Source organism: Mobula birostris, chromosome 14, assembly GCF_030028105.1.
Source record: "Mobula birostris isolate sMobBir1 chromosome 14, sMobBir1.hap1, whole genome shotgun sequence".
Lineage (NCBI taxonomy): Eukaryota > Metazoa > Chordata > Chondrichthyes > Myliobatiformes > Myliobatidae > Mobula > Mobula birostris.
This window is the reverse complement of record NC_092383.1, coordinates 49346054-49361528: the sequence shown is the minus strand read 5'-3', so window position 1 is coordinate 49361528 and position 15475 is coordinate 49346054. Positions and strand designations below refer to the sequence as shown.

Sequence of the window (15475 nt, the reverse complement as noted above, 5' to 3'; positions counted from 1 at the left end):
ATCCCACAGTTGATGAAGGCCAACACACTGTATGCTGCCTTAACAACACTGTCAATCTACGCAACAGCTTTGAGGTCCTATGGACATGGACCCCAAGATCTCTCATGTTCCCCTTAAACTTCTCACCTTTCACCCTTAAGCCATGACCTCAGTGGAAAAAGTCCAGTCTATACCCTCATAATTATGTATACCCCTATCAAATTTCTTCTCAATCTTATACATTCTAAAGAATACAGTCCTAACCTATTCAATCTTTCCTTATAACTCAGGTCCTCCTGAGCCGGCTACATCCTTGTAAATTTTCCCTGCACTCTTTCAATCTTTCCTGTAGCTAGGTGACGAAAACTGTATACTTTAATCCAATTTAGGCCTCGTCAACGTCTTATATAAGCGCATCATGTAGACAGCTGGGATGCAATATCCATGGTCAACTCTGACCAACGGAGCACCTCGTTAAGTAGGTAGTTATAGCAATTAGTTAATTGTTTATTGTCATCTTTGTGTTGAAGAGGTACACAACATTGTGTCATGAAAGTGCAATTCATTTGGACTCTCTCTCCTGGAGATTTGCTGTGTGAATAAAGATCTCCCAATGTGGCTCAGTTTTAGTCAGTCACAATAGTGGGTGATAGAGGCAGATGGTGTTGGGTGGGAGGAAGTGAGGATGAGGGTGATGGTGGAGGCAGATGCTGGAGAGTGATATGAGGAGACACAAAGTCTGTCAGTATTGAAAGCTGATTAGTAATGAAGGTGATCAAGAGGACTATTAGTAGTGAGATGAAGAGCAGATAGAATCAGAAGGGAGAGCGACAGAAAATGACTAGGAGTTTCGGGGGAGGGGGACAAAACCGTGAGGACCAGAGTTGGATCAGGCAACAAAGGAAGTGAGGATTGCAAATGAGACCCATTGAAAGTTTAGACAGAGTGGATTTAGAGAGGAGGTTTCCAATAGTGGGGAGTCTAGACCCAGAGGGCACAACCTCAGAATAGGATGTCCCTTTAGAACAGAAATGAGGAGGAATTTCTTAAGCCAGAGGGTGGTGAATCTGCTTAAGTCATTGCCAGATGCCTGTGGAGACCAAATCATTGGGTGTATTTAAACTGGTAGTTGATTGGTTCTTGATTAGTAAGAGTGGCAAAGATTATGGGGAGAAGGCAGGAGAATGGGGTTGAAAATATTTATTTAATTCATGTTGGGACTGTGTTTGACGTCCAGAATAAATATGGAAAGTTCTAGTGAGGACTGGCAATCACAGAGTGAGAGTGGTAAATGTGTTTCAACCACACGTTTGGAAAGACAAAGGGGAAGACCCTCAGTGGCTGTGTTTTAATGCTGGACAGGAAAAACATCTCTCAAAACATGAGATTCCACCGATGCTGGAAATTTTGAGCAACACACACAAAACGCTAGCTAGAGGTGATCGGCAGTGGAGAAGAGAACAGGTGAGAGGGTAACATTATCCCTTTCTCATTCTGACATATCGGTCCAAGGTCTTCTCTCCTGTCACAATGACGCCACTCTCAGTTTGGAGGAGCAACATCTCAAATTACTGTCTGGAGAGCACCTAACCTGCTGAATGGAACAATTTCTCTCCCTCCCCTTCTCTTCTCCTCCTTACCACCTTCCTCTAGTTCCCCTCCTCCTTCCCTTTCTCCCATGGTCCACTCTCCTCTTCTCCCAGATTCCTTCTTCTCCAAGCCTTTACCTCTTCCACCTATCACCTCCCTCTCCCACCCACTTGGTCTCACCTGTCACGTGCCAGCCTTCCTTTCCCCCACCTTCTTATTCCTTATTCTAGCTTCTTCTCCCTTCTTTTTCAGTCCTGATGAAGCATCTTGGCCCAAACTATCAACAGTTTATTCCCCTTCGCAGATGCTGCCAGACTTGCTGAGTTCTTCTAGCATTTTTGCACGTTGCTATCCACCATGCACAGTTTTCCAGGCCTTGAGCGTCTCGCACTCACCAGCTTCCGGACACGCTCCAGCACTGCATCGATGATCTCCTTCCCAATGGTGTAATGTCCCCGGGCATAGTTATTTGCAGCATCTTCCTTTCCAGTGATGAGCTGCTCCGGATGGAAAAGATCCTGGTAAGTCCCATTCCTGACCTCGTCTAGACAGAAGTTCAAAGTTGAAATTTATTATCAAAGTATGTATACCATATACAACCTTGAGATTCATCTTCTTTCAGACAGCCACAAAACAAAGAAATAAAAGAATTCATGAAAAAAAACACACAACGAAGACCACCGCATATCCAGTGTGTAAAAGAAGACAAATCTTGCAAATAATTAGAAAAACATCAAACGCATGAAACATGAACTACAGAGAGCTCACAGCTGTGGAGTCAGATGAGCACTGAGGCAAGAGAAGCCCCTCCAGGAGATCTGATGGCTGCGCCCGAACCTGGCGGCTTGGGAATAAAGGAAGTCAGTAGTTAAACGTACAGCGCTCTAAAGTAAATGAACAGTAACATACTAGGAGCAGTGGCTTTGATCTGAATTCCACACAAGTTCTGGGATGATGAACACTGAAGTGGACTATCCTGACATTCATTTTCTTGCAGGAAAATAAAGAAATACAATAGAATTTATGGAAAAAAACATATACTAGGGGAGTCTTCAACCAGAGGGCACAGCCTCAGAATAGAAGTACATCCCTTTAGAATATTGATTGTAAACACCCAAGCAACAAGGACATGTTTTTCTTTTGTTTAAACAACTTACTTTGAATGTCTCCCTTCAATACCTGAGAGCAGCCACAATTATGTCCCATAATTCTTCTCACTCCACATGCACATAGCAAGGAGAGTGCACACGCGTACTAAATACTGACATAGTCCAAATGAACAAAATTCAACCATCTCCCATCCTTTTTATGTATATAGTAAAACCAGCTCACCTCTTCTCCCTGTTTCACAGAGGCAGACTCAGTGCCAGAGACCTGACTGCTGTGACTTCCCTCTGGTAGGTCATCCCATCCAACAATATCCAAAGTGATATACCTGTTGTTGGGGGGGGGGGGATGGCCACAGTGGTTCTCTGCACTGGCTATCTAACCCCTTTCCCCTTCCTGACTGTCACCCAATTTCCTGTGTCCTGCACCTTGTGTGTAACTACCTCTTTACATGTCCTGTGTATCCCCCTTCTCCGCCTCGTGAATGATCTGGAGTTCATCTAGTTCCAGCTCAGTTTTGGTTGGATCGGTCTTTGTCTGAAACCTCCCCCTTGGCCTTACTGCCACGGTTGACCCTACCAGGAGCTAAACACCAGATGGATAAATTTTAGGTGGCATCGCTCTTGGGATCTCAGGAAGCCTCTCCACTATAACAAGCTGATGATCTTCAGAGAAGTACTGCCCAAATGACATTGTCAGCTTCAATGCAAGGCTGAGGACACTTGAGTTTATGTTTCCAGTACCTGGAACAGGAAAAGGTGGAGATGTATAAATTGCCAATAACTGGTGACTGTCGCCAGGGTAGAGATGAAAGCAATTGTGGAGCATGCCAGAGGGAAACATGGTGTATTGCTCTATTTGTTTTGTGTTTGCTATTTCTCCTCACTTCTGTATCACTCATCGTCAGCAAAACCAAAGAGCTGATTATTGACTACAGGAGGAAGAAACTGGAGATCCATGAGCCAGGCCTTATGAGGGGATCAGAGGTGAGTGGGTTAGTAGCTTTACATTCTATATCAGATGATCTGTCCTGGGACAGGCACATAAGTGCCATCACAATAAAGGCACAACAGCGACTCTACGTTGCGTAGATTTGGCACATCACCAAAAATGTTGATAAACTTCTACCGACATACAATAAAGAGTATTCTAACTGGTTACACCACCAATGCCCAGGAAACGAACAATTTATAGAAAATGACAGATACAGCCCAGAATGGTTCTGGAGGACTGGAAAATTACAAATGTCACTCCAAGCTTTAAGATGGGAAGGAGGCAGAAGAAGGGAAATTTTAGGCCAGTTAGCCTGACCTCAGTGGTTGGGAAGATGCATTATAGAAACATAGAAAACCTACAGCAGAATACAGGCCCGTTGACCCACAATGCTGTGCCGAACATTACTAAGGATGATGTTTTGTGGTACTGGGAGGCACATGATAAAATAGGCTAAAGTCAGCAAGAGGAAATCCTGTTGGAATTCTTTGAGGAGATAACAATCAGGATAGACAAAGGAGAGTTAGTGGATATTGCTGGATTTTCTGGACAAAACAGAATCAATGAAAGACCACACCCAACTGGATGGACAAACAACCAATGTGCAAAAGTCAACAAACTGTTTAAATACAATAAGAAAAATAATAACAATAATAAATATGCAATAAATGTCAAGAACATGAAATGAAGAGTCCTTGAAAGTCAGTCCATAGATTGAGGGAACAAGTCAGTGATGAAGCGAGTGAAGTTGAGTGAAGTATTCCCTCTGGTTCAAGAGCCTGATGGGTGAGGGGTAATAATTGTTCCCGAATCTGTTGGTGTGGGACGTGAGGCTCCTGTATCTTCTTCCTGATGGCAGCTGTGAGAAGAGAACATGGCTTGGATCATGGAGGTCCTTGATGATGAATGGCTGATTTCCTGCAACAGTGTTCCCTGTAGATATACTCAATGGTGGGGAGGGCTTTACCCGTGATGGAAGGGGTTGTATCCACTACTTTTTGTAGGCTTTTCTATTAAAGGGTATTGGTGTTTCCATACCAGGCCATGATGCAACCAGTCAATATGCTCTCCACCACACATCTATACAAGTTTGTCACAGTGTAGACAGTTGTTAGCATGGATACAGTGGGCTGAATGGCCTGTTTCTGTGCCAGGTGAGGCAATGACTCTAGCAGCCATTACTTTGAGGGTAAATGGGAATTTTTTTCTAGTTTTGATAACAGTACAGTAGCGTTCTCTTTAAATATTTCACCTTTCGCCCTTAACCCAAGATCTCTAGTTCTAGTCTCAACCAATCTCTGTGGAAAAAACCTGCATGAATTAATATCTCTATCTGTCATAACTTTGTGTACCTCTGTCAACTCCCCCCTCATTCTCCTGCACTCCAGGAAAAGAGTCTCAGCTTATTCATCTTTTCCCTATAACACAAGTCCTCAATTCCCAGCAACATTCTTGTAAATTTTCTCTGTAGACCTTCAATCTTAATGATATCTCCACTGCAGGTGGGTGACCAGAACTGCACACAATACTCCAAACGAGGCCTCACCCATTTCTTATACAACTTCAACACATCTCAAATTTTCTCTCTATTCTTTTGATCTTATTGCTATCTTTCCACATTGATATCTGAAAAGTAGTACAATGCATTCTGGTTAATTGGGACAGAAGGACCAGTACACTTTGGCCAAATTAAGTGACTGCCCCAATTAGCTGGCTTCATGGAAATAGTTAAAAAGGTATATTAAAGACATACTGAGTAACAAACTATGTACTTAAATGAAATACAGAACAAATTAGAACACTACATTACTACAGCAGTACTATAAAACTGTGCATTAGTTCCTGATAATTATCGATGGAATTAATCCCTGTTGTGCTCTTTTTGACTGGAAATGAACAAAATCAGCACAGACACCTAGTACAGACTACCTTCATAAAACGCTGCTGATGATTGTAAACTCCAAACCTTCATTTTCATTGTATGATTGTCAACGCCTTTCGTTTGAATTGAATTGACTTTATTTCTTACATCCTTCACATACATGAGGAATAAAAATCTTTACGTTACGTCTCCGTCTAAGTGTGCAATCATAGTAATTTATAATAAATAGAACAGTCATTGTAATATAGAGTACACTCAAGTCAGCGTGAGTTAATCATTCTGCTGGCCTGGTGGAAGAAGCTGTCCCGGAGCCTGTTGGTCCTGGCTTTTATGCTGCTGTACCGCTTCCCGGATGGTAACAGCTGGAATAGATTGTGGTTGGGATGACTTGAGTCCCCAATGATCCTACGGGCCCTTTTTACACACCTGTCCTTGTAAATGTCCTGAATCATGGGAAGTTCACAACTACAGATGTGCTGGGCTGTCTGCACCACTCTCTGCAGAATCCTGTGATTAAGGGAGGTACAGTTCCCATACCAGGCAGTGATGCAGCCAGAGAGGATGCTCTCAATTGTGCCCTTGTAGAAAGTTCTTAGGATTTGGGGGTCCATACCAAACTTCCTCATCCATCTGAGGTGAAAGAGGTGCTGTTGTGCCTTTTTCATCACACAATTTGTGTGTACAGACCACGTGAGGTCCTCGGTGATGTGGATGCCAAGGTACTTAAAGCGATTTATCCTCTCAACCCCAGATCCATTGATGTCAATAGGGGTTAGGCCATCTCCATTCCTCCTGTAATCCACAACCAGCTCCTTTGTTTTTTGCGACATTGAGGGAGAAGTTGTTTTCTTGACACCACTGTGTCAGAGGGATGACTCCTTCCCTGTAGACCACCTCGATATTGTTTGAGATAAGGCCAATCAATGTAGTGTTGTCGGCAAATTTAATTAGCAGTTTGGAGCTGTGGGTGGCGATACAGTCATGGGTATACAGGGAGTAAAGGAGGGGACTCAGTACACAGCCCTGAGGGTCCCTGTATTGAGAGTCAAAGGGTTGGAGGTGAGACAGCCCACTCTTACAACCTGCTGGCAATCTGACAGGAAGTCCAGGACCCACTTGCACAAGGCAGGGTCAAGGCCGAGGTCTCTGAGCTTCTTATCAAGCCTGGATGGAACTATGGTGTTGAATGCCAAACTGTAGTCCAAGAACAGCATTCTCACATAAGCATCCTTCTTCTCCAGATGTGTAAGGACAGTATGTAGAGCAGTGACTACTGTGTCATCTGTCAATCAGTTGTGCCAGTAGGCGAATTGTAGGGGGTCCAGTCTGGGTGATAGCAAGCTGCAGATGTAACCTTTGACCAGCCTCTCAAAGCAGTTTGCTTATTACTGAGGTGAGTGTGACAGGATGCCAAATGTTCAGACATGTTACCTTGGTCTTTTTTGGTACAGGGACAATAGTGGATAACTTGAAACAGGAGGGCACTCTACACTGGGAGAAGGAGAGATTAGAAATGTCTATAAACACACCTGCCAGTTATGCTGAGCACATCCTAAGTACTCGCCCTGGGATGCCATCCGGTCCCTCAGCCTTGTGACTGTCCACTCGTTGGAAACATCTGAGTACCTCAGCCTCAGATGTCCCAGTTGTAGGTTGTAGTGGTGGCTTTCCTTGGAGGCTCAGAGTTAGCGACATTGAACCTAGCATAAAAGCGATTTCTGGGAGAGAGGCCACGATGTTGGAGCACAACGTTTGGCTTTGAAGTCTGCAATGGTATGCAGCCCTCGCCACAAGTCATGTGTGCTATTCGTTGTGATCTTGACTCAGTCTTCTCCCTATATTGTTGTTTTGCAGCCTTGATAGCGTTGCGCAGATCATAGCTGCTTTTCTTGAGCTCTAGTTGATCGCCAGCGATGTAAGCACGATGTCGCGCTGTAAGTGCTGTAACAAGTTCTTCATAGCTTCTATAAGACCATAAGACATACGAGCAGAATTTGGCCATTTGGCCCATCGAGTCTGCTCTGCCACTTTATCATGGCTGATCCAATTTTCCTCTCAGCCTCAATCTCCTGCCTTCTCCCTGTATCCCTTCTTCTGATCAATCAAGAATCTATCAACCTCTGCCTTAAATATCCATAAACTCTTGGCCTCCACAGCTGCCTCTAGCAAAGAATTCCACAGATTCACCACCCTCTGGCTAAAGAAATTCCTCCTCATCTCCATTCTAAAAGAACACCCCTCTATTCTGAGGCTGTATCCACTCATCTTCGACTCTCCTGTGATAGGAAACATCCTCTTCACATCCACTCTATCAAGGCTTTTAAACATTCCATATGTTTCAATGAGGTCACCCCTGATTCTTCTGAGTTATAGTGAATACAGGCTCAGAACCATCAAACACTCTTCATATGACAAGCCATTAATCCTAGAATCATTTTTGTGAATCGCCCTCCAGTTTCAGCATATACTTTCTAAGATAAGGAGCCCAAACCTGCTCATAATACTCCAAGTAAGGCCTCACCAGTACTTTATAAGGTTTCAACATTATATCATTGCTTTTATATTCTAATCCTCTTGAAATGAAAGCTAACATTGCATTTGCATTCCTCGCCAGACTCAACTTGCAAATTAACATTTTGGGAATCTGCACAAGGACTCCTTTGCACCTCAGTTTTTTTGTATTTTCTCTCCTATTAGAAAATAGTCAACCCTTTCAATTCTCTTACCAAAGTGCATGACCATACACTCCCTGACACTGTATTCCACCTGCCATTTCTTTGCCCATTCTCTTAATCTAAGTCCTTCTGCAGCCTCCCTACTTCCTCAAAACTACCTGTCTTCTTATCGTCTGCAAATCTTGCAACAAAGCCATCAGTTCCATCATCCAAATCATTTAATCCCAGTTTGACCTCAGTCAGTGCCACTCTAGTTGATCTTTCTCAACCATTCACATCCGAAAAGTGCTGGCCCTCCCCTTTTCAATATATAAAGTTCTAGCTGTTGTGTTTGACCTCTTTTACTTTCAGTTTGCCTTTAGGAGACACTTTTTCACCTGTGTAAGTCTTTAGCATCATTGAGTTCTTCTCTAATAGTATTTTAAAAAAAGTCTGTTGTAGTCAGCCTCTGAAATTATAGACAAAGCTGACCTGTATCCAGCTCCATTTTCAGTTTTACACCGGTCACATCTTTTTTGATCTATATTATCTTGCCTGTGTGACATCAACAGGCATGGGTAGTATTAACGAGAGACTGACACAGCTGCTTAATGCCAATGGGAAAGTTTTTGAGAAGGGCATCGGTAAATTCGAAGGCATGAAGGCTAGAATTGAACTAGATGAAGCAGCAACACCAAGATTCCACAAAGTGCATCCAGAGCCTTATGCACTATGTCCTAAAGTGAATGCTTAACTACAGAGCTTGGAGGCGTCTGGAACTCTCTCCAAGGTTGAGTGGAGCAATTGGGCAATGCCTATTGTCCCAGTGATCGAGAAAGGGAAGGCTGGTGCCATTTGCATATGTGGGGATTTCATGGTGAGCACCTACCCGGTGCTGTGGACTGTGCAGTATCCCACCACAATTAGAAGACATTTTTGCATCTTTGGCAGGCAGGGAGAGTTTTTCCAAAGATTGACATCACAAGCCTATCTGCAAATGGAGATTGAGGAGTCAAGCAGGAAGTTCCTTACAATCAACACTCACAAGAGACTGTTCCAGTATAATCGTCTCATCTCTGGTGTCGCATCAGCTCCAGCTATTTGGCAAAGAGAAATGGACCAAGTTCTCCAAGATATCCCAGGAACACAATGTTACCTTGATGACATCATTGTGACTGGCAAGAATGATAAATAAAGAGCACCTCCGGAACCTTGGCAAAGTGCTTACAAGGCTGCGTGAGTATGGTCTGCGTGCAAAGAAAAAGAAATGTGAGTTCCCAAGAATGAAATCTCATACTGTGAACATGTCATTAACAAGCATGGTCATTAAGTCACAAGAGAAGATTGAAGCGGTGCCACGGGCACCCAAACCAGAAAATGTGTCACAACTCAGGTCATACTTGGGCCTTGTAAACTACTACCACCGGTTTCTCCCAAACATTGCTACAGTGCCTCATCCATTGAACACACTGTTACAGTCAGGAGCAAAGTGAGAGTGGTCAGAAAGATGTGAAAAAGCGTTCAAGGAAACAATAACATCTGATGAACTGCTCACCTATTATGACCCATCCCTGCCCATCAGACTGGTGTGTGATGTATTCCCTTATGGCATTGGAGTTGTTTTGTCACACATTATGAAAGATGGATCTGAACGTCCGATTGCGTTTCCCTCAAGATCACTGACAAGCGCAGAACATAGCTATGCTCATATTGACCAAGAGGCTCTTAGTCTAGTATGGGGAATAGAGAAGTTCCACCACTATTTCTATGGACAAAAGTCTACGCTAGTGACAGGTCACCAGCCCCTTGTGTACATTTTCAATCCCAAAAAGGGAATTCCAGTGATGACTGCTACCCTGTTACAATATTGGACACTGTTCCTAGGAGTTCACTCTTGTGACATAGAGTTCAAGGAAACCAAGCAACACTAATGGCTTGTCACAGCTTCCACTACTAGCAACTGAAGAAGAAACGTCTTCATACTGTGACCCAGCAGAGGTATTCCACACAACATTGGTGGACCAGTTGCTGGTAACAAATTCCAAAATACAAAGGGAAACAAGGAACGATCTGACATTGTCAAAAGTCTATGACATCACCATGTAAGGACGGCCAGTTCATGATAACCCTGTTTCCAGAGTTCTCAGCGAGACAAGACCAACTGTCAGTATGTCAAAGAACGCTGGTGTGTGGATCTTGTGTTGTGGTTCCCTCTAAATTAGGCACCGGAGTGTTAGAAAATCTGCAAGAACACCTGGGTACAGTCAAGATGAAGAGTCTCACCCAGAGCTACGTGTGGTGGCTGGGAATAGATAAACAGATGGAAGACTCGGCCTAAAACTGTTCAGGATGTCAAAAAGTTCAAAATGCACCCACAGGTAACTTTATGCCCATAGGAATGGCTGTCATCACCATGGCAAAAAGTACATATTGACTTTGCTGGGCCATTCATGGACTCCATGTTTCTGATTGCTGTGAATGCTCATTTGAAGTAGCTGGGGGTTATAGTAATGAAGTCAACCACCTCAGAAAAGATTAACTCCATTCTGAAGACTATCTTTGCCAGAAATGGCTTACAAGAACAAATTGTGAGTGACAATGGACCACAATTCATGTCAGAATTCTGACTGTTTGTGAAGAAAAATGGCATCAAACATTTCAAGTCAGCTCCTCACCACCCAGCAACAAATGGGTTAGCTGAAAGGTTTATCCAAACCTTCAAGAAATCCATTAAGGCCATGGACAAGTAGGACATTTCTCTATGGCAGAAGGAGGACAACTTCCTTTTTGTGTATTGGAACTCTGTTCATGCGACGACAAATCAAACACCTGCAATGCTGTTCATGAACAGGAATCTGAGATCAGAATCAGGTTTATTTTCACCGGCATGTGACGTGAAGTTTGTTAACTTAGCAGTAGCAGTTCAGTGCAATACATTATATGTATATTGAATAGACTAAAATAGTGTAAAAAACAAATAATATATATTTAAAAAGTGAAGTAGTGTTCATGAGTGCAATGTCAATTTAGGAATCGGATGGCAGAGGAAGAAGCTGTTGAATCACTGAGTGTGTGCCTTCAGGCTTCCATACCTCCTACCTGATGGTAACAATGAAAAAAAGGCATATCTGGGTGCTAGAGGTCCTTAATAATGGATATTGCCTTTCTGAGATACCGCTCCTTGAAGATGTCCTGGGTACTTTGTAGGCTAGTACCCAAGATGCAGCTGACGAAACTTACAACCCTCTGCAGCTTCCTTCAGTCCTGTGCAGTAGCCCCCCCCACCCCCCCATACCAGACAGTGATGCAGCCTCTCGTATAGACCTCCAGAGGGAAGTACAGAATAAACAGTTCAGCCAGTTGCCAAATGAAGCAGCAAGGAGCATCGAGATTGGACAGAAAGTTCAAGCGTGTGACTACTGAGAAGACAAGTGGACACCTGGTAGGATATGATTCGAAGAGGGAAGTCTGAGAGTCGGAGTGGGAGTGCGGAGGAAGACATTTTTGAAATTTTTGTTTCTTTTTCTCCAACAGCGTTCAGAGAGGCGGGACTGCGCAGGCGTGTGACGTCGGGCAGTGCAGCATGGCAGATTTAAAAGGAACAGAGCCTCATACAGCGGGCAGCGTAGTTTGTGGGCTGCGGAGTGAGCCAGGAGCAGAGTGAAGGCTTAAGGGCTTCGGCTCTACGGGCTTAGGCAGAAACGGGCAAGGCGAGGAAGGTTTGGTATTCATTTTCTGTTGTTATTTGAGGAGAGGGGCAGTATGAGTGTGAGGGCAGTTTGTTGTTCTCGGTGTCAGATGTGGGAGGCCCTGGAGTCTCCAAGCCTCCCGGACGTCTACATCTGCGCCAAGTGCATCGAGATGCAGCTCCTAAGGGACCGCGTTACAGAACTGGAGCTGCAGCTCGATGACCTTCGTCTGGTCAGGGAGAGTGGGGAGTTGATAGAGAGGAGTTACAGGCAGGTGGTCACACCGGGGCCACGGGAGGCAGACAAGTGGGTCACGGTTAGGAGGGGAAAGGGGAAGAGTCAGGTAATAGAGAGTACCCTGGTGGCTGTGCCCCTTGACAATAGGTACTCCTGTTTGAGTACTGTTGGGGGGGGACAGCTTACCCGGGGGAAGCGACAGTGGCCGTGCCTCTGGCACAGAGTCCGGCCCTGCAGCTCAGAAGGGTAGGGAAAGGAAGAGGAGGGCAGTTGTGATAGGGGACTCGATAGTAAGGGGGTCAGATAGGCGATTCTGTGGACGCAGTCCAGAGACCCGGATGGTAGCTTGCCTCCCTGGTGCCAGGGTCCGGGATATTTCTGATCGTGTTCAAGATATCCTGAAGTGGGAGGGTGAGGAGCCAGAGGTCGTGGTACATATAGGTACCAATGACATAGGTAGGAAAAGGGAAGAGGTCCTGAAAGGAGAATATAGGGAGCTAGGAAGGGAGTTGAGAAAAAGGACTGCAAAGTGTTACGTACCCCGTAACTGGGTTGCCAAACCAGCAGAAATGGATCACTCAGTTGGAGTCTGGATTACTAGAACTAAGAAAGTTTTATTAAAGAAACAAGCAACACAGTAATCGGAAGGATAATAAATGCAACAGTTCAGCAATGATAAACACACATGTGCACAGAATTAAGATAACAGCATCAATCAAGCTCTATCGTTGTCTAGGGGTAAATGACCAATTTCAAAGTGACACAAAAGTTCAGTCCAATTTAGTTCAGTTCGCAGTAATCGTTGCCATGGCGATAGACAACGTGGGGAGGGGGGAGGGGGGGGAGGGGGAGGGGGAGGGGGAGGGGGAGGGGGAGGGGGAGGGGGAGGGGGAGAGAGAGAACGGGAACGACTGATCATTCAGAAACGGCTTCCACTCACAGACCGGCGATAATTGCTCACAAGCAGCTTTCGGGCAGGTCCTTGGTGATGTCACCTGAGGTCACCGACTGTGACCCCTTCTCCAGATGCGGTTGATCCTCTGCAGTGAACCCAGCACCCAAGCGAGGGTGGACACACACCGGGTTCCCGCTGATCGTACCTTCCTACCCTGTGCGTTGTCCGGTACTTCCCACCGACTCGTGAGAGGCGCACCGCTTCCAGGGTCTCGTTACCTTGGGTGTCGTGTGTCTTGCCTTAGTGAACCTGTCCCTTTTTATCCCCCTGCTGGGGTATCGCCTGTCCATCACTTCAAACAGTTCAGGGTTCAAAGGGGGAGCCGCTCCAGACAGCTCTCTCTACACATCTCCAGATCCTGTTTCATTGTGTTCCTTATCTCTCTCTTGAAGACAGGTGGCAGACCAACTGCTGATCACACAGGACAGCTAACATCTTATCTATGTGTATTCTCGTCACAAAAGGTAGTAATCTCGGGATTACTGCCTGTGCCACGCGACAGTGAGAGTAGGAATGTGATGAGGTGGAGGATAAATGCATGGCTGAGGGATTGGAGCAGGAGGCAGGGATTCAAGTTTTTGGATCATTGGGACCTCTTTTGGCGCAGGCGTGACCTGTACAAAAAGGACGGGTTACACTTGAATCCTAGGGGGACCAATATCCTGGCAGGGAGATTAGCGAGGGCTACTGAGGTGACTTTAAACTAGAATGGTTGGGGGGTGGGAATCAAATTAAAGAGGCTAGGCGAGAGGAGGTTAGTTCACAACAGGGGAATGGGAACCAGTGCAGAGAGACAGAGGGGTGTAAAATGAGGGTAGAAGCAAAAAGTAGTAAGGAGAAAAGTAAAAGTGGCAGGCCGACAAATCCAGGGCAAGCATCAAAAAGGGCCACTTTTCAACATAATTGTATAAGGGCTAAGAGAGTTGTAAAAGAGCGCCTGAAGGCTTTGTGTGTCAATGCAAGGAGCATTCGTAACAAGATGGATGAATTGAAAGTGCAGATTGTTATTAATGATTATGATATAGTTGGGATCACAGAGACATGGCTCCAGGGTGACCAAGGATGGGAGCTCAACGTTCAGGGATATTCAATATTCAGGAGGGATAGACATGAAAGAAAAGGAAGTGGGGTGGTGTTGCTGGTTAAAGATGAGATTAACGCAATAGAAAGGAAGGACATAAGCCGGGAAGATGTGGAATCGATATGGGTAGAGCTGCATAACACTAAGGGGCAGAAAACACTGGTGGGAGTTGTGTACAGGCCACCTAACAATAGTAGTGAGGTCGGAGATGGTATTAAACAGGAAATTAGAAATGTATGCAATAAAGGAACAGCAGTTATAATGGGTGACTTCAATCTACATGTAGATTGGGTGAACCAAATTGGTAAAGGTGCTGAGGAAGAGGATTTCTTGGAATGTATGTGGGATGGTTTTTTGAACCAACATGTCGAGGAACCAACTAGAGAGCAGGCTATTCTAGAATGGGTTTTGAGCAATGAGGAAGGGTTAATTAGCAATCTTGTCGTGAGAGGCCCCTTGAGTAAGAGTGACCATAATATGGTGGAATTCTTCATTAAGATGGAGAGTGACATAGTTAATTCAGAAACAAAGGTTCTAAACTTAAAGAAGGGTAACTTTGAAGGTATGAGACGTGAATTAGCTAAGATAGACTGGCAAATGACACTTAAAGGATTGACGGTGGATATGCAATGGCAAGCATTTAAAGATTGTATGGATGAACTACAACAATTGTTCATCCCAGTTTGGCAAAAGAATAAATCAAGGAAGGTAGTGCACCCGTGGCTGACAAGAGAAATTAGGGATAGTATCAATTCCAAAGAAGAAGCATACAAATTAGCCAGAAAAAGTGGCTCACCTGAGGACTGGGAGAAACTCAGAGTTCAGCAGAGGAGGACAAAGGGCTTAATTAGGAAGGGGAAAAAAGATTATGAGAGAAAACTGGCAGGGAACATAAAAACTGACTGTAAAAGCTTTTATAGATATGTAAAAAGGAAAAGACTGGTAAAGACAAATGTAGGTCCCCTACAGACAGAAACAGGTGAATTGATTATGGGGAGCAAGGACATGGCAGACCAATTGAATAATTACTTTGGTTCTGTCTTCACTAAGGAGGACATAAATAATCTTCCAGAAATAGTAGGGGACAGAGGATCCAGTGAGATGGAGGAACTGAGCGAAATACATGTTAGTAGGGAAGTGGTGTTAGGTAAATTAAAGGGATTAAAGGCAGATAAATCCCCAGGGCCAGATGGTCTGCATCCCAGAGTGCTTAAGGAAGTAGCCCAAGAAATAGTGGATGCATTAGTGATAATTTTTCAAAACTCGTTAGATTCTGGACTAGTTCCTGAGGATTGGAGGGTGGCTAAT

The 15475-nt window shown here is 44.6% G+C and overlaps 1 protein-coding gene across 1 annotated transcript in view; it reads right to left on the bottom strand.

Moving 5' to 3' along the window:
- Positions 1–15475, bottom strand: part of LOC140209611 (tubulin alpha-1C chain-like) — a 45857-nt gene that overhangs the window by 12937 nt on the left and 17445 nt on the right. Inside the window, exon 3 of the mRNA XM_072277881.1 lies at positions 1965–2113. Coding sequence (XP_072133982.1) covers positions 1965–2113 — 149 coding nt within the window. The remainder of the gene's footprint in view (positions 1–1964; positions 2114–15475) is intronic.